Genomic DNA, 25,437 nt, shown 5'->3' with positions numbered 1-25,437 from the left:
GTGATCCGCTTCCGCCAGTACTTCCTAGAGCCACGCTGCCAGATTTTGTCACACAAGGTACGATACTGACTTACACGTTGCGCTGTTTACCCAGAGGCTGCTAGTACATTCGCTGTGACTCGCTGTTCACTGGCTACTCTTGAAAATATACGTTGGATTTTTGGCACCAGTTCTTGTGAGATAACTATAACATAGTAATATTATCTATAATTCTAGTATGCTGTTTTATAGATTTCTAAGCAAAATTAATTTATATATTTTGCTAAAAAAACAACAACAGAAAACTGTAGCTCTAGTTCTAACTCGAAGGTTTGTGCATTTTACTTGGTCTGATGCTGATCCTGGAATCTTGTAGACTTTTGGTGCATGTGCATCATCCTTGCCCTTGTCTGTCAATCAAATGCAGGGGTTACGAATTCTCATCAAATCGTTACCGTGGTTATGTAAATACAGTACTAATCTGTAAAAAGAAAAAGCAACCCATTCCTGTAGCTTTTAGCTTCCTCTTAGTGGGACAGTTCAGTGTTCTGTTCTGTGATTTGTAATATATATTGGAAAGGTCTTCTAAAACTCAACCATACCTTAGTGGTATGGTATATGTATGGTACTATAGTGTTCTTTTTAACTTGACCTAGACAGTATTCCGGTATGTTTTATTATGAGAAGTGAAGGTTGTTGGTTCTAATCTAAAGCCTCAATGTTTATCTCTTTATCTATCTATCTATCTATCCAAAATAGTTGTCTTTTTGGTTTATCTCAAATTTATGGCAGAAACAGAGTGCTTATTAAGAGGTATCATATTTTGTTTTAATTTTACACAATAAAAAATGCTAAGAATGAGTAAAGCAAAATAACTTTACATCTATTTGCTCACAGATCCTGACCACTACATATCTGCTATCATGGTACTGAATGGCGTTAAAGCTATATTTTTTGATTTGGACAACACATTGATTGATACAGCTGGAGCAAGTAAGAAAGCAATTAATGAGGTAATTAAGTATACGTTTTTATTTTTATTACAACACTGAGCTAAAATAAATGTTAGGACATACAAAATTATGAGCAGAAAAACAAATTGTATAAAATATTTGTGTTATTGAAGCTGTGGGACTGTTTATAGTATGACAGACAGACCTAGATTTATTTCACAAGTGTCCCTAGGCATATTTCTCTCTGGTCACCACTAACTTGCCCTCCCAACTGCCAGCACCAAATGTTTTATTGTTTAAAAAGATAGATAATACCTTTTATTTCAATGCCACCTGGCTGGCAACATTTTCTGTGGAAAACACTGGATATGATACCCAAATGTTGAAGCACTTGAAAGTGCTGCAGCATAGATAGCTCTAAAAAACTAACTAGAAAATATCACCTGATCATCTCTATGTGAAAAAGGAAGATATTTTACCTCAAAATCTCAGTAGCCAAATCCCATTGTAAGGGACTTTAAGCAGCCAATCAGGATGCTAGTGCTAGGACTTGCAAGGGAGCGTGCTTCTGGCATGTGCAGGCACAGTCATGTTACTTCTGTCCTCAGTTTAAAGGGACATGAAACCCTACATTTTCCTTTTACTTCTATTATCTGATTTGCTGTGTTGAAAATAATAGCTAAGTAGGCTCAGGAGCAGCAATGCATTACTGGATACTAACAACACATATATGCCTCTTCTTATTGGTTCACCGGATATGTTTAGCCAACTCTCAGAAGTGCATTGTTGCTCCTTCAACAAAGAATACCAAGAGATTTAAGCTATTTGAATAATAGAAGTACATTGTAACGTTGTTTAAAATTGTATCCTTTGCTGAAGGAGCAGCATTTCACTACTAGGAACTAGCTGAACACATCAGGCAAGCCAATAACAAGAGGCATATAAGTGCAGCCACCAATCAGCAGCTAGCTCTCAGTAGTGCATTTCTGCTCCTGAGCCTAAATAGGTATGATTTTCAATAAAGGATGCCAAGAGAACAAAGCAAATAAGATAATATAAGTAAATTGGATTATTGTTTAAAACTGCATGGTCTGTCTTAATTCTGAAAGATTTTGTTTTGTTTTATGTCCATTTTATATTGCATGCTCTATCTGAACTGTGAACGTTTTTAATTTTGACATTTGTGTCCCTTTAAATTTTATTGCTCCCTAGCCGATAAGCACAACTCCCACTTTGTTATTGGAGGGCAGTGGCAGAATAAAAAAAGCCTTATTTATTTACTGTGCTTTCACTTGACACAATATTTCTGAGCATTTTAACCCTTCCTTAGATATATTAATTTATTAATTAGATGCATTAATGAACTGAGCATATTACCACTGCAGAGTGCATACAAATATTTCAACATCTGTCTCTCTGAACACCATACCATCACACATTCATCAAATTAGTGTCTTTATGCTATTCCTTATCTATTCCTGATCAAGTGTTCCGTGTGTATCAGCATGAAAAGAGTCTTATTACATATTGAAGTCAGGAGAGAGATTGTGTTGCACCTGAAAGGGCCACTAAATTCTTTTTTTTTTCTGTGTAGCCTATAGTATGGTATAGCTGCTGATTGGCTGTCCATTCAAAAAGTTTACATAAAAAGTCTTGCTATGGGGGGGCAAGCTCCCCCTGTAGGTAACTGACACTAATTTTAAAAGGCACTGTAGAAGAAAATAAACTAAATTTATGCTTACCTGATAAATTTCTTTCTTTCCGGATATGGTGAGTCCACAGCGTCCTCAATTACTGTTGGGAATATCACTCCTGTCCAGTAGGAGGAGGCAAAGAGCACCACAGCCAAGCTGTTAAGTATCAGTCCCCTTCACACAAACCCCAATCATTCAACTAAAGGTAAATGGAGAAAAAGGAGTAACACAAGGTGTAGAGGTGCCTGAGGTTATTCAGAAAACGGTCTTAAATAAAAAGGGTGGGACCGTGGACTTACCATATCCTGAAAGAATGAAATTTATCAGGTGAGCATAAATTTTGTTTTCTTTCCTAAGATATGGTGAGTCCTTGGTGTCCTCAATTACTGTTGGGAATCAATACCCAAGCTAGAGTACACAGAGGACTAGGGAGGGACAAGACAGGCAGACCTAAACTGAAGACACCACCGCTTGAAGAACCTTTCTCCCAAAAGAAGCCTCCGCTGAGGCAAAAGTGTCAAATTTGTAAAATTTTTAAATTTTTTGCAGAGAAGACAAAGTTTGCGCCTTTCAAATCTCTTCCACAGAAGCTTTATTTTTGAAAGCCTAAGAAGAAGAGACAGCCCTAGTAGAGTGAGCTGTAATTCTCTCAGGAGGCTGCTTCACCTCCTCCTTGCACCGAAGGCAAAGAGAATGACTGGGGTTTGTGTGAAGGGGAGTGATACTTAACAGCTTGGCTGTAGTGCTCTTTGCCTCCTCCTGCTGGCCAGGAGTGATATTCCCAACAGTAATTGAGGACACCGTGGACTCAGCATATCTTAGGAACAAAAATAGATTTTAGTGGTTCTTTAATATACCACCACGTTCCAGTCAGGATAAGTTTTAGAAACCGTTTTAAAGGCTTTAAGATAATTTAAATGGAGATTAAACTCTTAGTATATAACAGCAATTTAGCAAAAAAGCATCACTGAAGAAAAGTGTAAAAAACCTTTGAAGCTAGAAATTATTTTTGCATGTTTTGCAAATCAAAACAGTTACATACTGTTCTTCTTAAAACGGCCTGTTATAAGCCATGTTCCTGGTTTCCTTTAAAGGGACATTAAAGGGACAGTCAACACTTACTTTAACATGTTTTTATATTGAAAATAACAAAACGGAGGTCCGCCTACACTATACCCCTCCTGCCTTGCCGCCTTGCTTCTGTCCTAATCAGCGGCGCTAACTACTCTAATACCCAGTAAATATGGATGCCGGACTCCCCCCACCATTACGTAGCTGCCTTCTTCTTCAACTGATAAGCAAATCAGAATCCAGGCATCGGACAGAAATTGCAAGCGCGTGCAATTTCAGTCCGAGGACTGGATTCTGATTTGCTTATCAGTTGAAGAAGAAGGCAGCTACGTAATGGTGGGGGGAGTCCGGCATCCATATTTACCGGGTATTAGAGTAGTTAGCGCCGCTGATTAGGACAGAAGCAAGGCAGGAGGGGTATAGTGTAGGCGGACCTCCGTTTTGTTATTTTCAATATAAAAACATGTTAAAGTAAGTGTTGACTGTCCCTTTAAACACTAAGGGCAAGATTATGAGTGGAGAGCAAACATTTGCCCGCGATCGATAAGGGGTTTATTGTGGGTTTTTGCACTCGTCGGTCTTACCGCTGTTGTTATAAGTTGAAGTAAACGCGATCGCTTGATTGCAATTGCGATTTACGCTATAATCATTACCTCGACTTTTGAGCTCTGGGTAGAGGGACAGTAAACTTAAAAATAATGTTATAGAATTCTGCTTACGAGCCGGACCATCTTTGGTTCAGCACCTGGACACAGCTTTCTGATTGGTGGCTAAATGTACCCACTAATCAGCAAGTGATATCCAGGGTTGATAGGTAGTTCAGAATTATATAACATTATCTTAGCGGCAGCTTTCAAAATCAAAAGCTTTCAGAGATTTTTGCTGTTAAAGTTGTACTTACCTGGTCTCCTTTCCAGTGTCTTCTGATCAGTTTTTGGTTTTCAAAAGCGCATTGCGGGCTCGCTGTCTATTCACAGTGTGCACGATTGGGCGTGCTGTGATTAGACAGCACTCCCGCGAATGGCTTTTAAAAACCAAGACCCTATGAGAGGAGACCAGGTAAGTACAACTTTGATAGCAAAAATCTCTGAAAGCTTTTGATTTTGAAAGCTGCCGCTAAGATAATGTTATATAATTCTGAACTACCTATCAACCCTGGATATCGCTTGCTGATTGGTGGGTACATTTATCCACCAATCAGCAAGCTGTACCCAGGTGCTGAACCAAAGATGGTCCAGCTCGTAAGCTTATATTCCTGCTTTTTCAAATAAAGATACCAAAAGAATGAAGAAAAATTTGTAATAGCAGTAAATTAGAAAGTTGCTTAAAATTGCATGCTCTATCGGAATCCTAAAATAAAAAAAATATGTTCAGTATCCCTTTAACATAAAAATTGGTTTATGGTCCATATGACACTTGACTACATGCTATAGGTTTAACAGTAGTGTATCATAACTTTCCATCTGCATATAATTATATAGTTTTATTTTCTTTTAATAGGTTATGGAAGTATTAATCCATAAAAACCAGTTTAGAGAAGAAGAAGCTCATAAAATCTGTGACATGTTTCAATCAAAATTGCTTCACGAGTCGCTGGATTCATCTAAGATGACCATTGATGACCTTCGGGTCCAGCATTGGGAAGAAGCCATGAAAGAAATCAGGCCAGGGGACCAAATGGATGCAGCTAGAGATTGTTACTTTCTATGGAAAACTAGACGCCTACAGCTAATGACTTTGTCAGAAAGCGCCAAAGCTATGCTTTGTGAACTCAGAAAATCTGCCTCCTTGCTTCTTCTAACTAATGGCGAGAAGCAGGTGCAGAGGGAAAAAATAGAAGCTTGTGGAGCCCAACAGTACTTTGACGCCATTGTGGTGGGAGGGGAGCATGCTGAAGAGAAACCAGCACCCTCTATCTTCTTCCATTGCTGTGACCTCTTATCAGTCAAACCTGAGGACTGTGTAATGGTTGGGGATAATCTGGATACAGATATCCAAGGTGGACTCAACGCAGGTTTAAAAGCAACCATTTGGTTAAAAAACAGTACATATGTGGTTAATAATCCCCACCCAAAACCTCATTACACCATACACTCTTTGTCAGACCTGCCTCATATTCTAAGTAAGTTATAATTAGATTTATTATCAATGCTATACAACTCATTGTCCATTCCTAATTATATTGAGCTTGTATTCAAATATTTTCTATTATGCATAGGAAAGAGTGATCTTTAATCATGAAGAACCATTGACTTATACAATGTGAAGCTATGTAAACTGAAATGAATAGTGCAGTATTGGTTTTTATACTTCCTACTAAACCTTACTGACTGCTCCTTCTGTACTGGTGGAGCAGGGCACATCAAAATATTGACTTATTCAGGACAGGAACGTAGATTTGTTGAACATGCCTGGATCACAATATGGCAGTAGTTTTGTAAGAACGGTTTTAAATTTGCAAGAGCATGAAATAGGTGTTTGCTGCCATGTAGTGCTCCAGGCACGTGCACGCTACCTACCTAGGTATGCTCTTCAACAAAGCAAATTTTTCTAATAGTCATTTGGAAATGTTTTTAAAATGGTATGCTCTGTCTGAATCATGAAAGAAACTTTATAGGTTTAACTGCCAGTAAGCACTAGTAGTAGACACAAACTGATACTGCTGCATTTACTTATATTTGAACTTACATTTAAAAAGCCTTTACTTAAAGGGACAGTATACACTCATTTTCATATAGCTGCATGTAATAGACACTAATATAAAGAATAAGATGCACAGATACTGATATAAAAATCCAATATAAAACTGTTTAAAAATTAACTTAGAAGCTCTCAGTTTAACTCAATTGAAAAAGGTAGCTGGAAAGCCCATTGCAAGTGGGAAATAAGTCACTCCCCCCTCCCCCTGCATATGAAAGACCCTCTACACAAACAGGAGCAAGCTGGAGAAGGTAGCTGACGGTATTCTCATAAAACTTTGGGGCTTGGTTAGGAGTCTGAAAATCAGAGCAATGTTATTTAAAAATAAGCAAAACTATAATAAAAAAAAAACTAAAAAAAAAAAAAAAAAACTTTATGGGCTATATAAATAGATCATCTACAAAACATTTATGCAAAGAAAAAATGTGTATAATGTCCCTTTAAATGTACATTAAACTTTGTAAATATTTCAATTTTTTTTTAATTACTTTATTTATAGACCAAATTCACGATACAGAAACGAAAACAATCAAAGGCATACATCATCAACAATGAAACAAAAAGAAAAGAGGAAAGGCAGAATACCATATCTCTGAGGTCTACATCAAATTTTCCGTTCATAGGACATAAACAATATACTTTCCTGTAAATAAAAACTTAAAGTATTAATTTAATTTGAAGCATTTTCAGTATTAACTCTGACCATAAATAGGATATTTTATCTTTTTCTTTACCACATTTAGGGCCAGATTACAAGTGGAGCGCTAAATATCGCTTGCATGCAAGCAATATTATCGCTCCACTTTGTAATACCAGCGCACGATAATGTGCGCTGGTATTACAAGTAAAACATTGCTAGGAAGCATTGAGCTCACAAGAGCGTTCTTCCATAGGCTTCTAAGGGCAACAGAACCTCGCGCAGCGAAGGGGGCAAGTAGCGTGGCGATGGGCAGCATTTTAAAATATATATGAATATATACATATTTATATGTTAATATGTGTATATACACATATTAACACATATAAATGTATATAATTATAAACCTATATATTTAGATTGCGGTCTATGGGATTCCCTCCAGCTTATAGAGACCTCACACTTATCCAGGGATAGGAGGCTTTAATATCTACTTCTAGAGAGGGAAAATAAGTGGACCAGAAATGTAATAACTTATTCAGATGCATTTGGCCTTGTTTAGCCAGCATAATATCATATATTAGGGATATTGAATAATTGCCTGAGGCAAATTTCTGAATACATAAATTGATATCAGACCATTGATTTGAAATTCCCATATTCCAATCTTGAGCATTAATAATGTGCCTTAACTGAAAATAAGCAAATACATTAGATCTCTGTAAATCAAATTCTTGAGAAAAAATATCAAATGGAAGGATCTGACCATTTACTGATACAATTTGTTGAATGTAAGTCCATTGTCGTGCCAGGAGCCAAAGACCCCATAAGAGATTCCCGACGTAAACTCAGGATTACCTTTTATTGACAAGAATTCCGTGAGTCTGAAATCTATACCTAGAGAAATACACAATTTTTGCCAAACTAAAATTACATTTTTAATAGTTATAAGGCTACCTATATTTGAAGACAAATTCTTAACAGAACAATGTAAGAGAGCCTTTAAAGGGACAGTCAACTCCAAAAATTTGTATTGTTTAAAAAGATAGATAATCCCTTTATTACCCATTCCTCAGTTTTGCACAACCAACATGTTATATTAATATACGTTTTACCTCTGTTATACTTTGTATATAAGCCTCTTCTGACAGCCCCCTAATCACATGACTTTTTATTTATTATCTATTGACTTGCATTTTAGCCAATTAGTTCAGTGTCATCTACAACTCACGGACGTGAGCACAATGTTATCTATATGGCCCACATGAACTAGCAGTCTCCTGTTGTGAAAAGTAAATACAAAAGCATGTGATAAGAGGCTGTCTGTAGTGGCTTAGAAACAGGCAGAAATTTAGAGGTTAAAATGTTGTAAAGTATATTAACCCCTTAGTAACCAGAGCACTTTTCCATTTTCTGACCATTTGGGACCAGGGCTATTTTTACATTTCTGCAGTGTTTGTGTTTAGCTGTAATTTTCCTCTTACTCATATACTGTACCCACACCTATTATATACCGTTTTTCTCGCCATTAAATTGACTTTCTAAAGATTCTATTTTGTCCTCTTTTCATGTAATTCCATTCTGAAATTGTGAGCTTTTCAGTTCCTGTTAGAAATGGAAGTGTAGAACACTGTTATATTCCACACAGCCATTGGCTGCACACTCTAGTGACCAATTGATAGCTGTCCCTAATTGGCCACAGCAGAGAAGGTAACCTAAGTTATAACATGGCAGCTCCCATTGTTCAATAGACACTAAAACTTTACACTTATTATTTTCAATATTTAAACAGCTAATGAAACTTTAAAAAAAACATCTACATTCTATTCTCAGACTAATCTTTTCTTTGAATTCATCATTCTTACTAGCATTTATTTCGTGTTTAATGTCCCTTTAAATGGTAAATACATACCTATCATGTATAATGAATGAGCATTTCTTCGTTTTACTTTAAAGCTGTTACTTTGTTACAACAAATATTAACATACGTGTTTACTGAAGAATAAACATTAGTGAATCTAGTACCTTGTTAGCTAGGTTGAAAATACTTGTGCTTTTAATAGAAATGCTACATCATCTTGAGGCAGTATTGTTGGAGTCTCTATCTATCTCTTGGGAGGCTGAATCACTCTGACAGCTATTGTCACAATCATGAAGCATCTGGGTAAATAGTTGATTTCTTTGCTAAGGAGACCCAGAAGTTATGTCTCTAGTATGAAGTCAAAATCATTTGGCATCTCTACATAGTCTCATTATTTTTTAATATCTGCCTATCAAAGTAGAGTACAGTATAGTCAACCACGAAAACACATTGTCATGAGACAGGGCTCATTTCATAAAGGAAAATGAATAAAAATGTAAACAAATAGAAGTAAAACATATGAAAGCACAATACTCTGCTAATTGCAGGGTACAAACACTTTTTCTGCAGAGTTTTCGAGAGCTCTGTTATAGAGTCCATATATATGTAATATACATAGTATATATCAACAATTAAAGGGGCATTATAGTGATAGTTACATGGTCTAATTCGTTAAGAGCATGTCATTTTATTATTTTATCACTAGCAACTCTGAATTAAAGGGACATTTATATTAAAGGGATTTTTTTTTTCATAACTGTTTTGTAGATTATACATTTTTACAAAAACACTCCCAGATGGGCTATATAAATGGATCGTTTTGCTGATTTTTAAATAACATTGTGCTGATTTTCAGACTCCTAACCAAGCCCCAAAGTTCTAGATGTATACTGAGGTCTACAGATTCCTAGTTGTGTTATGGGTCTTTTTGTATACAGGGGAGGGGGAGTGTCTGCCTGTTCCTGCTTTCCCAGCCCCTTTTAGTGGGTAGCCCAGCCTAACCTTATCAATAGTGCTAAATTAGGAGCTTCTAAGTATGTTTTTAAAAAGTTTTATAATGGATTTTTTTATTTGTATCTGTGAATATTCTACTTTATAGTAGTGTCTACTAAATGCAGTTATATGAATATTGGTGTATACTGTCCCTTTAACCATGTCATTTTATCACTATAATGTCCCTTTAAGCTCTAGATTGTCATTTTGTTAGGGAAAATCTCCTCTGGTCAGTTAGGAACTAGGTCCTATGCTGATCAATCAGTCACTGGGTGCAGTGGGGAAAAATACACAATTTTTAGATTTAAAGGGACATGAAGCGTAATTTTTTTTTCTTTTATGATTCAGATAGTGCATGCAATTTTAAACGACTTTCTAATAGTAATATGAACAGGAAATCTTTTCGTTTTGGCCGAAATTTTCTTTTTGGTAAATTTAAAATTTCATGTTTGCATTAATTTCGTTTCAAATTTTCATTTCCAACTACATTTTTCTTTTAGAGCTACAGTGCAGATTCTTGCCATTTTTTCTTTATATGAAGCTGTAATCACCTATATTAGCTTTAATTTTGTCATTCTATGTAATTCTTAAAAGGACAGGAAACCCTCAAATGAATGATTCGGATAGAATTTTAAACACCTTTCAAATTTAATTTTATGATAAAGTATGCGTCATTCTCTTGTTATCCTTTGCTAAATGAACAGCATTGCACTACTGGCAGCTAGCTGTACACAAGAGACAAATGTATACAGGCACCAATCACCAGCTAGCTCCCACAGACTAGTGTATTATATGTGTGTTACAAATGATTAAAACAAAGAACACATACATACATAATGGAACACTTCTTTTCCATACCACATATACTTGTCGGTTGAATTAGCGCAATGTGGTGTTACTCTTGCAGTGTCCGTAACCCCATGGTATTCAGTCAGCCAACAACCATTGTAACTCACTGCACACTCACTCTTACATGCTCACTTTAATTTTAAAAAAATAATTAACCCTTTTATTGCATAGCTAAGCGGCTGCTAGCTTTGCACTATACGTTTTATTGTACTTTTCCAGTTGTTTACTGACTTTGTTCTGAAGCTGCACTCAGTTAAAAATGTTTATAGTTATACTATTTTAAAAAAAAAGTTTCTGCCAGAAACTACCATTTATTTTTAATAAAAAATAATCCCACCAAAAAGTGCCCTGCCCCCTCAATATGAAGCCGCAGACCCTTTCCTTCCCCAGCTACCACAGGAACATCAGTCTATATAACTTTATATTGTTTGAGTGACATCTTTCGGTCAGTGTTACACAAACATTACGTGTGACTGACCCACTTAAAGTAGCCGTACCACCCTATGTTCCAACTGTGACAAAACCACTGATATGACGGGACTAACTATTCCTTGAATGGTTCCATGTGTAGAAATTAAAGGGACACTAAACCCAATTTTTTTTTTCATGATTCAGATAGAGCATGCGATTTTAAGCAACTTTCTAATTTACTCCTATTATCAATTTTTCTTCGTTCTCTTGCTATCTTTATTTTAAAAGCAGGAATTTGATGCATAGGAGCCGGCCCATTTTTGGTTGAGAATCTGGGTTATGCTTGCTTATTGCTGGGTAAATGTAATCCTCCAATAAGCAAGCACTATCCATGGTGCTGAACCTAAAATGGGCTGGCTGCTAAGCGTTACATTCCTGCTTTTAAAATAAAGATAACAAGAGAACGAAGAAAATTTGTTAATAGGAGTAAATTAGAAAGTTGCTTAAAATGTCATGCTCTATCTGAATCATGAAAGAAAAAAAATTGGGTTCAGTGTCCATTTAACTGATTCATAGTTTATACTCTTCATCGCATACCTTCACCACCCATTCTGAAATTAATTACAAAGTTGAAAAAAACACAGCCTTTTTCAATATTTATATAGAATTTAGTTACTGAACGTCAATCATTAAATAATTGCAGATAGATTATAAGTATTACAAGTAAACTAACACTTATTAAACAGCGCTAACTTCCAAACAGGGCAAGAGTTCACAATCTCTGTTATTTGCTAAACTACAGTCCTCCTGTTGAATAAACATATATATGTATTCACTTATAATCTTATAGCCCAAATAAATAAATGAACCTTAATGGGCACTATGTCAAAATGGAAACACTTTGGTTTGAGCCACAATAACGAAACATGCACTTTATATGCTGAAAACACTAACAGATATTGTAAAACATATGTTTATAAAAACAAATTTAATAAAAACAGATATGATAAAAACAGTGATAAATTAGAAATGATAATTACGAGACCTGATGCAGCTGCTTTACCGGTGGTGTCCTGCGTGCCTCCCGGAGTACAATAGAATCCAGAAATCTGTAGAAAAAAAGCACAAACAGTCTCAAGTGTAGATGGATAACATAAAACACGCCACACTGATATATTGCACTTACAATGTAAAATACTTTATTAGGCGTTGTAATAAATCCTCATCATCCAAAATGAAATGCGAATAAAAAGCCGTCCATATAATAATAAAGTCACTTTTTTTCTTCCAAGTGAGTCTCTCAGTGTAGTACTCACTATGTGATTAGTTAGTCCCTTACGAGCTGGCGGTTGAAACGCGTTGAGGCTAATTCTGAGTCTTCTGAGGACCCGTAGTGCTTCACTTCAGAGTCATCGGCATCCGCCTTTTAGCACGGCTATTGCAATCTGAGCTGCGGGTACGGAAGCTCGTAAGGGACTAACTAATCACATAGTGAGTACTACACTGAGAGACTCACTTGGAAGAAAAAAAGTGACTTTATTATTATTATTATATGGACGGCTTTTTATTCGCATTTCATTTTGGATGATGATTTATTACAACGCCCAATAAAGTATTTTACATTGTAAGTGCAATATATCAGTGTGGCGTGTTTTATGTTATCCATCTACACTTAAGTCTGTTTGCTCTTTTTTCTACAGATTTCTAGATTATAAGTATCATTCCAGCTGTTTGATTTGTAATGACATTTTACTACCTATTATGATGCATTAATGATAATAAAACTTGGTCTTAAAAGAGACATGCTGTTTGCTCCTTTTTTGTCACAAGAAGAGTTTAAAAGGAACTGAAACCCATTATTTGTCTTACATGATTCAGATAGAGCATAAAATATTCCTGTACAACTAATTTAACAAAATATACACTATTCCTCAAACAAAAATACATCATTTCCATTTATAAAAGGAAACAAAAAAAATGTGAAACCCATTTTCCTCCATTCATTATGCAGATAGTGCATTTGATTTTAAACAACTTTCCAAATTACTCCTATTATTAAATGTTGCTTCATTATCCTGGTATCCTTTGTTGAAGGAGCAGCAATGCACTACTAGGAGCTAGCCATATTGGGTGAGCCAATGACAAAGGCATACATGTGCAGCCCTTAGTAGTAAATTTCTCCTAAGCCTACTTAGGTATTGCTTTTCAACAGATACAAAACAAAGAAAAGAAAGTCGATAATAGAAGTTGGAAAGTTTTTTTAAAAATGCGTGCTTTATCGCAGGGATGCCCAAAAAGTTGACTGCAGTTGACCGCTTTGCCCTTTAAGGAAGACCGCAGAGAATAACCGGGAACAATAGAGCAGTGGGGAACAATCAATAGCACGGCTGGCAAGCGCAACGGGGAGCAATCAGTAGTGAGGCAAGCAATAGGCTGAGGTCAATAGCGCAGCTGGCTAAACATAATGCGGCTGCACTAAGCATAATGGAGCCTTGAAAACTAGCGCACCCCGCACTAAAGAATAATAAGCCTTAGTTTTGGCACAAGCTTTCCTTTTCAAGTCTGTTAGGCACGCTGTATCTTGCGGGAGGGGGAGCTATTTCCTGTTGGCTGAAAGATGTGCTTTTGTTCTGTGTGCTCTGCTGATTTCTGTGTTTGGACTGTGCACTCTGGGGATCTGCGTGCTGTTAGAACCCTTGCGCTATTCCTTTTCAGGCGCTATGTTCAGAGTATTATTTGCGAGCTATGGGCAGGTGCGCTATTGAAGCACGCTCTGAGAGATGTAGAGTTCACTGTTTAGTGCAGGTGTGTGTGTGTGTGTATATGTGTGTGTGTGTGTATATATATGTTCCTGAGTATCTTTGTCAGGCTGTGGCATCTGGGGACCAGGACCTTTCCTTTAACACCCTGGAAGTGCCGCCACTCCCCCAGGATCACCACGAAACCGCAACCTAGAAACTGTGGGGTCTCTATGTGACTCTGGCTCCTATGGAGACGCCAGCCTGTCTGGAAGGGCAGGAATGGCGGGATCAGATAAGGCTCTTATCAAGATAAGATTGTGTATAAAAGCTGTGTGGTTTTCTCAAAGTCTGTTCGTGTTTCACCTTAATACCGGTCCTGTCTGGTTATTAGGGTGGCTGCTTGCTATAATCACTTTACAGCTATACAGCTACAGACTCCTGGGATGAAGCAGGACTCTTTGGCGGAGATACGCATTCGGGGTATCTGGGGTCCGTCACATTGGCGGCAGCGGTGGGGTCGGCTTCTTCCACACGGTTCCTGCTGACAGAGAAGTGCCACAGTAGCCTGCAACCATGGAAGCCGAGTTCCTATGGAGAGTGCAAGAGGCGCTGGCCCAGCTGGACGGTCCAGGTTCTGCACAGGATGAGGTGGACTGGAGGGACATTATCCGCCGGCAACTTTGGAGGGAGGCTCAACAGGAGCAGGATTATCGTGTAATGGTCCTCCCCACTGCTGAGGAAACCTACTGGCTCCAGCTGGACTTACGAGTGCCTTTCCTGGGAGCGTAGCCCAGGGAGGAATGGCTATCTGCATTAAATGGACTGGTCCAGCTGGAGATGGAGCTGGATGATGGCTACAGGGCCCTCCGATGGTATGCTATGCAAGCACGGCCATGGGTGGAGGATGGCATCCCCACAGAGGGCTTTGGCGGCCCTGGATTGCTATTTAAAAAGATAACAGAGGTGGAACAGAGACTGGAGGAAATTAGCGAGTACCGAGAGAGACTGCTGAATCTCTCAGGGATTTTATAAGTGTCCAGGAATGGGAGCTTGAAGTGGCATACAAAAAGCTGCTAGACTCTGCTCAGCCGCCCGGTGAGACTCCCTTTGCCTGGGACTATCAGGTGGTAACAGCCGAAAGCTCTGAAGACCTTGTTGAAAGGTTGTCAATGGGGACGATTGACAGCGGGCTGTACCCCCCTCTACCCGCAGCTATGGAAGAAGAGCTCCTATAGCGCATGCAGAAAATACTGGCTCATCTCGACAAATCAGTTTCTGCACAAGGTGAGATGGGATGGAGAGATTGCCTCATTCCCCAAGCGGCAGAACAATTTCCAGGGATGGGAGGTAGCCAACCTCTCTGCCCAGCGGCAGAACCCCTTCCCGTGAGAGGAGACAGCCGTTCTCCCTCTGTCAGGGTTTTTTCCCTGTTTTGTTTGCCATGTGCTGCTAGCAGTCATTTTACTCACCTCTCTTGCTGACTCTGGTGCATACTGTGTGATGCTGCTCATTTCCAGCACTTCCTTTTATGGCCAGACTGGTGTACATCATCCGTGTGAGACAGGATGCAGTCTCAGAATTGTGATGTCATCACTTATTATATAAAGGGCCTCTGTTCAGTATGCTTTGCCCTTGCATTGTCTCAGACCTGTTTGTAAGAGCTCCTGTGTATTACCTGGCTGTCTGACGTCCCTCCTGGTTCCTGATCCCAGGCTTGTTCCTGACTCTGCTGTTCTCATTGTTCCTGACTCGGCTCGTCTGACTACCAGCTCTGGTTTTGATTCTTGGCTTGTTATTTGACTTGTAGACTTTTTATTATTTTTTGCTATTAATAAAGGCATGATTATTTTTGCACTTCTCGTCTCAGTCTGATTCCTGGCACCCTGACATTATGCAAGGGACATGAATCCTGATGGTGCTAATAATCCACCTTTACCTGCCATAATTTCCAGGATGGATGAACAGGATCACCGCTTGGATCAATTTGCACTAGCTCTGCAAACCCTGCTGACTCGCACTGCACATTTGGACCAAAGTGTCCCGCAAATTGTGGCTGCTCCTGTTTCCGATGCTGCACCTAGTCCTACAAGGAGCATGTCCAGATCTGCACCTCTACCTCAGCGTTATGGAGGCGATCCTAATCAGTGCAGAGGGTCTTTGAACCAGGTGGGCATTTACTTTGAGATGTTACCTCATGCATTTCCCACTGACAGAGCTAAGGTGGGATTTCTCATCTCGTTACTCTCTGACACAGCTCTTGCCTGGGCTAATCCCTTGTGGGAGACTAATAAACCTGTGATTTCAAATTACCCTGAATTTGTGGCCTCCTTTCGAAGGGTATTTGATATTCTGGCTCGCTCCTCTGCTGCTAAACGACTCATGTCCATTCAGCAAGGTACAAGATCTGTTGCTCAGTATGCCATTGAGTTCCGTATGCTTGCTGCAGAGGTGGGTTGGAACAATGAAGCCCTTGTTGCCGCCTTCTTTCATGGGCTCTCTGATGCGATTAAAGACGAAGTTGCTGCCAGAGATTTACCAGAAGATCTCGAGGCATTGGTGTCTTTTTTGATCCTAATTGACATCAGACTAAGTGAGAGGTCCTCTTTCAAGGAACGCTTGCGGAAGCCTCCTGTTCTGTTGTCTCCTACATGTTCGTTCCCACCCATGCCTCCCTCTCCTCCCATGCCTCCTGGTCCTGAGTCACCAGATACTGCTGAGCCGATGCAGTTGAGATTCACGCGTCTCTCCGCGGCGGAGAGGGCCTTTAGGAGGACGGAGGGGCTCTGCCTCTATTGTGGGTTACAGGGCCACCTTTTGAAGTCTTGTCCTACACGGCCGGGAAACGCTCACACCTAAGGTCCTGTCGGGGCAGACCTTGGGTGGTTTATCCTCGTCCCCGGAAACGCTAAAGGAGAAACCTTTGGTCACAGTTGTCCTTTCCTGGGTGGACTCCTCCACAGTCACCCAGGCTCTTGTTGACTCCAGTGCTGCGGGCTATTTCATTGACAGTGCTTTTGTATCAAAGCACTCCATTCCTGTTTTGCCTCGGTCCGTTCCACTTGCTATTGAGGCCATTGATGGCAGGCCCCTTTAGCCCTCACTCGTTACTCACGAAACTGCTCCGTTATCCATGGCTGTTGGGGCTCTCCATTTTGAAACCCTCCAGTTCCAGGTGATAAACTCAAAAAAGCATTTTCCGGTTCTGGGTTATTTCTGGCTCCAAAAGCACAATCCCAGTCTTGACTGGCGCAGGTCCAAAATTGTCGTGGTCTCCGCAATGTATTTCCACTTGTCTTCGGAAACCAGTTAAAGTCTTGTGCACTTTTTCAGTATCTCAATTGCCAGAGGAGTACCGAGAGTTCCTAGACATTTTTGACAAGGTGCATGCCGGTACGTTGTCTCCTCACCGGTCTTACGATTGTGCCATAGACCTGCAACCCGGAGCCATTCCTCCTAGGGGCCGGGTTTACCCTCTGTCTGTTGTGGAGAATTGTGCTATGGAGGAGTATGTTGCCGATGCTCTGTCACGGGGGATCATCCGCAAATTCTGCTCTCCTGCAGGGGCTGGCTTCTTCTTTGTGAAGAAAAAGGGTGGCGAGTTTAAACCATGCATCGATTATAGGAGTCTTAATCATCTTACCATTAAGAATGCTTACCCTTTTCCGCTCATTACGGAACTCTTTGACCCCCTCAAGGGAGCTACGGTCTTTACTAAACTTGATTTGAGAGGAGTGACAATCTTGTTAGGATCAAGGAGGGCCACAAATGGAAAACAGCATTTAACACCAGGAGCGGGCATTATGAGTATATTGTAATGCCCTTTGGCTTATGTAATGCTCCTGCTGTTTTCCAGGAATTTATTAATGATGTCCTTCGAGATATGTTGCAACAGTGTGTTGTGGTGTACTTGGATGACATCCTCATACACTCACCCACACTTGCGTTTCATCGTTCTGATGTTACACAGTTTCTTCAGAGACTACGGCCTGTTTTGTAAACTCGACAGCCAGTCTCCCTCCCCAATGGCAGAGCCCTTCCCAGGGAGCGGAGGTAGCCCACTTCTCTCCCGAGCGGCAGAATGATTTCCAGGCAGAGGAAGTAGCTGACCTCTCTCCCCAGCGGCAGAACCCCTTCCCGGGAGAGGAGACAGCTGGTCTCTCTCCCCAGCAGCAGAGCCCTTCCCAGGGAGCAGAGGTAGCCCACCTCTCCCCAGCGGCAGAATGAGTAGATGGCTTATCCTTCTCCCCAGCAACTCGGCGTGATCCATGGAAAAGAGGTCAGCATCCTCACCCACCGGCGACAGTGGCCAACTACCAAAATGGAAGGGAGTTTGGGGCTGGGCCATTCATCTATCTCAACTCCATACCAGTTGGGGAAATGGAACAGAAGCATCTGTTACTTTCGGAGAGGACCACAGGCCAGACTCCTCCCCATCAACTATAGACCCTGGAAATTGAGATGAATTCTGTGTTTTGGGAGGCGGGTGTCCCAGGGATATGTGGGGGGCTTTGGCCCTGGATTCAGGTTCACCCCGTTTCCCTGAGTTCCCGGAGGCTCTGGGAGATGGAGGGCCCTTGTGCAGAGATGGGGTTTCTGTGGAGGCGACCAAGGGTGCCCCTGACATCACCACAGCAGAAGGGCCGGAGCTGAGCCCTGAGAGGGAGATTACTCACTGCCCTCCACCAACACCACTGGATTATATTGGAGGAGTGGTGGAAAATGTAAAGCCGGAGTATGTTCCTATGGTCAAGGAGGAGGCTGAGGTGCTCCCCTATATCAACTTGGCGGAAGAGCTGTGGTCCATCCAGCAATGGAGCTGGCAACCGGGCAAGTGGATGCTGATCGCTGCCGTTTCCCTGTCCAGGAGGATTTTCCAGTGGGTGTGACTGAGGTTACAGCCTCCACTGTTGAACCCCAGGAATGCTGGGCAGTCGTCCGAGGTCCCCAACCTTGTGCTGCAGCAGCCACAGCTACCCCGCCTTCTCCCCACCGGCTGTCTAGATTGCAGAGAGAAGGGGCAATCAGCCCTTCTATCCAGCAGTTGATGCCTTTCATAAGAGAATCGGGAGTCAACAGGGTTGATAGACATAAGACACAGGTAATTAAAAGACCAACAGATGTGTTTTGTCCATAGCTTTGGACTGCATAACTGCCAATGTGGGAAATCATTAACCCTGTGTACTATTTATTAGACTTGTGCATTTGGATCCTTAGTTAGGATCTGAATTACTGAAGTAATCGCTATTCAGCTTTTTTCGGAGCTGGATTGCTTCTGGTGTAAGATCACCACGTTAAGATCTGTGCAAATCCAGATCTTGCACCATAATCAATCTGGCTTCAAAAAGAGTCGTATAGGTTAGGGTTCTTTATTTTATTTATTTTTCGTAGGCTTTCTCATAAAAATGTATGCATTTGATATATATTTATATATAGATTACTATTAAAAATGGTAAATTAACCTACTAGAGAGAGGGGAGGGACTGGGAAGTGATTGTACTGATTGGTATCACTATTTATATAACTTATGATTCTATTATGTTTTCTTTTTTTTTTTCTTTGTACGTTGTAATAAAGATTTTTAGGTTTCATATCCCTTTAACCCACTGGTTTTCAAACCTGTCCTCAGGCCTCCCTAACAGGCCACATATTGAGGATATCTGAACTAGGTGAAATAATCAGCTGATTAGTAAACATTGTTATTTTACCTGCTCTCACCCAAGGTAATCCTAAAAACCTGGCCTGTTAGGGAGGCCTGAGGACAGGTTTGAAAAACAGTTCTTTAAAGGGATACTAAACCCAAATTTTTTCTTGAATGATTCAGATAGAGCATGCAATTTTAAGCAACTCTCTAATTTACTCCTATCAATTTCTATTTGTTCTCTTGCTATCTTTATTTAAAAAATAGGAATTTAAAGCTTAGGAACCAGCCCATATTAGGTTCAGCACCATGGATAGCGCTAGCTTATTGGTGGATACAGTTAGCATCCATTGTGTCAGCCATTGGTTCATTATATCAAAGTATTGCACAATATGTTGATTTTTTTCCTACCGGGAACTGTGGAAAAAAAACTAAATCTTTTCTTCTTGATTCAATTCAATTAATCAAGAATATCTGAATAGTGAAACTTTTCCAGAACATGTTATACTAGCCACATTGGATGTGGCTAGTTTATACACTATTATTCCACACCATGTGGGTCTCAGAGCAGTACGAGACAATCTTGCTGCTGATATTGAATATTCTGGTCCACCAATTGAATGTATTATTGAGTTGTTACATATTTGTCTAAGACATAATTAATTCAGATTTGAAGACGTATACAATCTTCAATTGATTGGCACAGCCATGGGGTCTTCTATGGCCCCTGCATATGCCAATCTATTTATGGCATGGTTTGAGGATCTTTATGTTTGACAAAATGAATCCTAAAATCTTGTTATATCGTCGGTACATTTACGATTTGTTTGTGGTATGGTCAGGTAGCGAATCGGAACTACTGTCTTGGTATGCAGATCAAAATGGTAGAGAATCTAATGTTCAGTTTAAACTGGATTATAGTGATACTTCTATTAATTTTTTGGACCTATGTATATATAAGATTCAGAATGATATGTGTAAATTGAGTACCAAACTTTTTTCGAAGCCCACGGATAGGAACACGTTGTTAACATATCAAAGTTATCATCCTCCTCAGCTTAAACTAGGGATAGTTAAATCACTACTGCTGCGGGTTATCCGCAATAATACTACAAAGGAGGATAAGATTTAACAGTTTAGTATAATGAGGAATAAGTTTTTGGCCAAGGGATATATATAGGTACAGATATTGATAAGATTTGGTCAGGCATTATGGATCTTGACCAGAACAAGATCATTTAATAAAACCAATAGTCCTAAAAAAACAGTTAAGTCACTAAATTTTATTACCACCTACACTACGGATAGCAATATTGTTAAGAGCCCTGACTAAGAATTGGTCTCTTATTGCTGAGTATCCCTCTTTACCGTTTAAAGATTACTAACCCCCCCCCCCCCCGCATGGTATACAAGCGTGGGAGAAGCATTGGTACGATGCTTGTTAAACACGACACTGGTACCCCCCAACATAATTGGTTACCAAGAGCAAAACCGGGATGTTTTAAGTGTGGTAATTGTGTTACTTGTAATACGTTACAAACTGGTAACTGTTTTTATCACCCATATACCAGCAAAAGTTTTCTATCAGACATAGACTCACATGTACCTCGGATTATGTCATTTTTATGATTATTTGTCCATGTGGAAAGGTATATATTGGGAAGACCTGTACCTCTTTCCGGGAAAGGTTGGCCAATCACAAGAGTGCTATATGTAAGCCATTAATGAAGGCCATAGTGAACAGCCTGTAGCGAGGCATTTTCTGGAGAATGGCCATTCTGTTGCAATGTTAAAAACTATGCTCATCGACAGACTCCCTCCCCTGAGAAGGGGGGGGGGGTAACAGGGATGAGGAGCTTTAAAGAAGGGAGGTACAGTGGATAAATAGATTAAGTACCATGACCCCCTAGAGGACTTAACACGCATTTAGACTATGCTCTTTTTCATTAAATCCTTTGAGTTAGTGTTGAAATGTAGTATCACTTGTTGCCGATTTAACATATGTATCTTTTGAAATTTGGTATGAATCTTTTGTACACCAGTCTAGTTCCCCATTTTGATCTTTATATTTAATTGTACATTTCTTAGTGAGTATGTTACAATTTTTGACATATTGCTATGGATTTTGTCTTTAATGACGTATCAGGTTATGTACATGTTATTAAATACTGGCCCTTTAAAAGTGCCTGGTACACTGTTTGCCATCTTGCTGCATATCTTTAACGCTTTGGTCCGAACATAGATGGTACTTCCCATCATATAAATATATATTTAATGATTCCTGATGTTGTAAGAAAGTCTATTAGGTATTGGTTATAACTACTGTTCCTTTAAAAACTGTGGTGCAGTTCGTTTTCTCTTAATTGTCATATAGCCTATTTTGCCCTCTAGCCTAGCGGTTGTTCTGGTGCATGGGACGTGCAGGGCCACCATCAGGGGGTGACAGGGGTGACTCCTGTCAGGGGCCCAATGGGCTAGGGGGGCCCCATGAGGCAAGAACAAAAAAACAAAAAAAAGTTTTTTGTTTTTTTTTTAAATTTTGGCAGCCACCAGTGGGTACTACAGCAGAGTACTAATTGAGCATGGTAAATGTTATTACAAGGAGTAAAGTATTAGCATTTGAGAGGATTTCTGAGTGTGCACTAAACCGCTATGCACAGTGTGAGAGAGACTTGGCACTTTGTTTGTAGAGTGTGTGCCTGAGTCAGAACGGCTGATCACTCATTTGCAGAGGAGGTAGGAATTACTTAGCAAATGTTTTTTATTTCTTTGTGCAATTTAAGATTGTAACTTTAGTGTGGTAGTAGTTGTATGGTGGGGCCAGGGGTCCATAAAAATACATTTTATTTAGCAGCAGTGTATTTATGATTATTTGACAATGCTGTAGAAATTCTATATTTAAAACCATGCAGAAATCTTTCCTCCTCAATACACAAATGATATATATTACATTCCAGTTTACTGCCCCTTTATGCAAGGACTTTCCAGATACAAGGAGGCATTTTATCTAAGATTTTTACATCTGCATAACATGTTATACTCTCAGACTTAGATTGCTCAGTGTTGGAAATGAGACAGGTTAACTTAAAACTGTTCAGTTTACTCTAAAGCTGACTTAATTTTGAAATGCATACCAACAAGCTTAAATCCTGCATTTAACCAGATCTAATGGTATGAGTACCACAGCTTATGGTTCCACCAAGACCATATAGAGTACAGCATTTTCAAAATCCACAAGTACAGCTGACATATGGGAACATTTGTACGCTATATTTGAAGTGGTGTTCTTGGTTGGGGAAAATATGAAACAAACATATGTCAACCTTTTAAAAGTAATTTTCTTCATCTAGCCATCTACCCAGATCATTATTGTACAATTTTGAATTCACAGAATTATTTTTGATTGCACATTTACAAATATGATTCTTTAAAAAGTGATCTCTTAATTTCTGCAATTTTTTTATCATGCATGTCACACACTGTTGATTTAGGGGATGCAAGGTGCATAAATGTTTCCTCCTGTGAGTGTTTCTGTGGGTGTCTGTGTTTATGTCTTTGTGCTTTGGTTTGTGTCTCTGAGTGTGTATGTATTTTTTTTTTCTGTTGGTATCTCTGTGAGTGTGGGTGTGTATGTATTTGTGCATTTTCTGTGGGTGTCTGTGAGTGTGTGTGCATATGTCTTTGAGCTTTTTCTATGGGTGTCTCTGTGAGGGTGGGCGTGTGTTTGTCTTTGTGTATTTTCTCTGGATGCCTCTGTGAGGGTGGGTGTGTATGTCTGTGTTTTTTGTGGATGTCTCTGTGAGGGTGTGTGTCTGTGTGTGTATGTATGTCTGTGTTTTCTGTGTATGTCTCTAGGAGGGTGTGTATTTTCTGTGGGTGTCTCTGTGAGGGTATGTGTATGTCTTTCTGTGTTTTCTGTGGGTGTCTGTGTGTGTGTATGTCTTTGTGTGTTTTCTGAGGCTGTCTCTGTTGGTGTTTCCTTGGGTGTATGTGCAAGTTTGAGTTTGTGTGTGTGTGTCCATTGTCTGTTTCTTTTTAGGACATTTTGACCTTACTACTGATTATTCACATCTTTCTACAGACTTTGAGACTAATGAGACCTTTCCGGAAGTCACCAATCTACCATTTAACCTTTAAATTATTGTTTAGGCAGTTCAGGGCCCTTCCTTTCAGCCACTGCATGCTGTTGTCATCATTTAGTTGGCATCTTCCTTTACAAAAAGATAATCAGAACTCCATATTTTGTTTTCTAAATCTCCTTTTTTTTTTACAAAACTGTAGTTTACCTCATTACTTGTCAGGTCAATGTAAACAAGTGCTAAGTGTCTGTTTGGGTGTCTGTGTCTGAGTTTCTTTGCGTGTTTGCTAGAGTGTCTATATGTGAATCCTTATGTGTGAGTGTGTGTGTTTCAGTGTATGAGTGTGTCTGTGTGTTTGTATCTTACTACCTTTACAACATTTCCAAGTTTAAATAGACACTTAAGAATAAAGTGCATATACGTTTTAGTCACTTGGTCAAAAATTGCACATGTCAAAGGGGGGGGGGCCCTGATCAATGGTTAAGTCAGGCGCCCCAAAATTTCTAGTGGCGGCCCTGTGGGACGATATATGATACAGGTATAAACTTTAATGACTGTAAAAGGCAACTGTCTGTTGTGGTAATCCATATCAGTTGTTTAATTGTCAAGGTATATGTGAAGATTAATATATATATTATTATATATTTGGCTATCAGCACCAAGTGATTCATTCATTTATAGGACATTGAATGTTTTGACTGACCAGGGTTCAATCCTCCCCCATTCAGTATGCAAAATTACTATGCGTCCCAAGTGTGGACAATAAAACATTTTGTCTACTTAACTTAAACAGTCACTTCAAAGAAGGACAGATTGTCTCAAAAGATAATCATCTGTAGATTCTATGTATTCCACATCTGAGAACAAAAGACTATTTCCAAAAAATGTCCCACTGAGGTGTGAATTTAAAATCCCTATCAGATTGTAACTATTTTTTTTTCTTCTGGCCCTTAAAGGGACAGTCAAGTCCAAAAAAAAAGTTTCATGTTTTAAATAGGGCATGCAATTTTAAACAACTTCCCAATTTACTTTTATCACCAATTTTGCTTTGTTCTCTTGGTATTCTTAGTTGAAAGCTAAAACTAGGAGGTTCATATGCTAATTTCTGATCTAATCTGAATACATTTTGACCACTGGAGGGCATTAGTTAACATGTTTCATATAGATAACATTGAGCTCATGCACGTAAAGTGACCTAGGACTGAGCACTGATTGGCTAAACTGCATGTCTGTCAAAAGAACTGAAATAAGGGGGCAGTCAGCAGAAGCTTAGATACAAGATAATTACAGAGGTAAAACGTGTATTATTATAACTGTGTTGGTTATGCAAAACTGGGGAATGGGTGATAAAGGGATTATCTTTCTTTTTAAACAACAAAAATTCTGGTGTTGACTGTCCCTTTAAACCCTTGGCCATCATTCAGTTCAAAGAAGAAACATATGCTATGTGATAACAACACAATGGCTCACTGAATCGTTTGAAATATAATGATATGCAAAGACAATTTATAAATGCTTTGTATTGAAGCAATGAAAGTTTGACCAGCAAAAACACGTTACAATTAAGCTATTTTAAATTCAATTTTTAATACAGCCTACATGATTTAAATATATATATATATATATATATATATATATAACAATGTTTTATCTGCTGTATTTTGTATGAATATTAAACATGGAGACTTGAGAGCCAAAAATTTCAAGATGTTTTCACACACACATATACACAAATATACATACATATATATATATATGAAGCATAGAATGTTTTGGGATTTAAAATGAGCATTCTAACAATTATTTCTTTGGTTGCAGACAACAATTGGAC

General features: G+C 39.3%; 1 protein-coding gene across 4 annotated transcripts; it reads left to right on the top strand.

Annotated features, from left to right (window-relative positions):
* The first annotated feature begins 39 nt into the window (after positions 1 to 39).
* On the top strand, positions 40 to 25,437 carry NANP (N-acetylneuraminic acid phosphatase). 4 transcript variants are annotated; one of them, XM_053711953.1, is made up of 5 exons: positions 72 to 175; positions 877 to 992; positions 5,198 to 5,819; positions 6,897 to 6,994; positions 25,425 to 25,437. In XM_053711953.1, the coding sequence occupies exons 2-4, from the start codon at positions 903 to 905 to the stop codon at positions 6,950 to 6,952; spliced, it is 768 nt and encodes a 255-aa protein (XP_053567928.1). In that variant the 5' UTR covers positions 72 to 175; positions 877 to 902; the 3' UTR covers positions 6,953 to 6,994; positions 25,425 to 25,437. The 4 variants fall into 4 exon arrangements, with proteins under 4 accessions (XP_053567927.1, XP_053567928.1, XP_053567929.1 ...); XM_053711952.1 differs by lacking the exons at positions 72 to 175; positions 25,425 to 25,437 and adding an exon at positions 40 to 57 and having other exon boundaries at positions 6,897 to 10,557; XM_053711954.1 differs by lacking the exon at positions 25,425 to 25,437 and having other exon boundaries at positions 5,198 to 5,696; positions 6,897 to 10,557.

This window comes from Bombina bombina, chromosome 4 (assembly GCF_027579735.1).
Source record: "Bombina bombina isolate aBomBom1 chromosome 4, aBomBom1.pri, whole genome shotgun sequence".
Lineage (NCBI taxonomy): Eukaryota > Metazoa > Chordata > Amphibia > Anura > Bombinatoridae > Bombina > Bombina bombina.
Note: the sequence above shows the minus strand (reverse complement) of the source record. Positions and strands in the feature narration are given on the sequence as shown.

What these genes read in the sequence shown, in the direction of transcription:
- NANP (XM_053711953.1), top strand. Translation starts at nt 903, where the DNA reads ATGGTACTGAATGGCGTTAAAGCTATATTTTTTGATTTGGACAACACA. An exon ending in GTAAGAAAGCAATTAATGAG is followed by an intron (nt 993 to 5,197) that starts GTAATTAAGTAT and finishes TTCTTTTAATAG; the next exon opens with GTTATGGAAGTATTAATCCA. An exon ending in AGACCTGCCTCATATTCTAA is followed by an intron (nt 5,820 to 6,896) that starts GTAAGTTATAAT and finishes CTTTATTTATAG; the next exon opens with ACCAAATTCACGATACAGAA.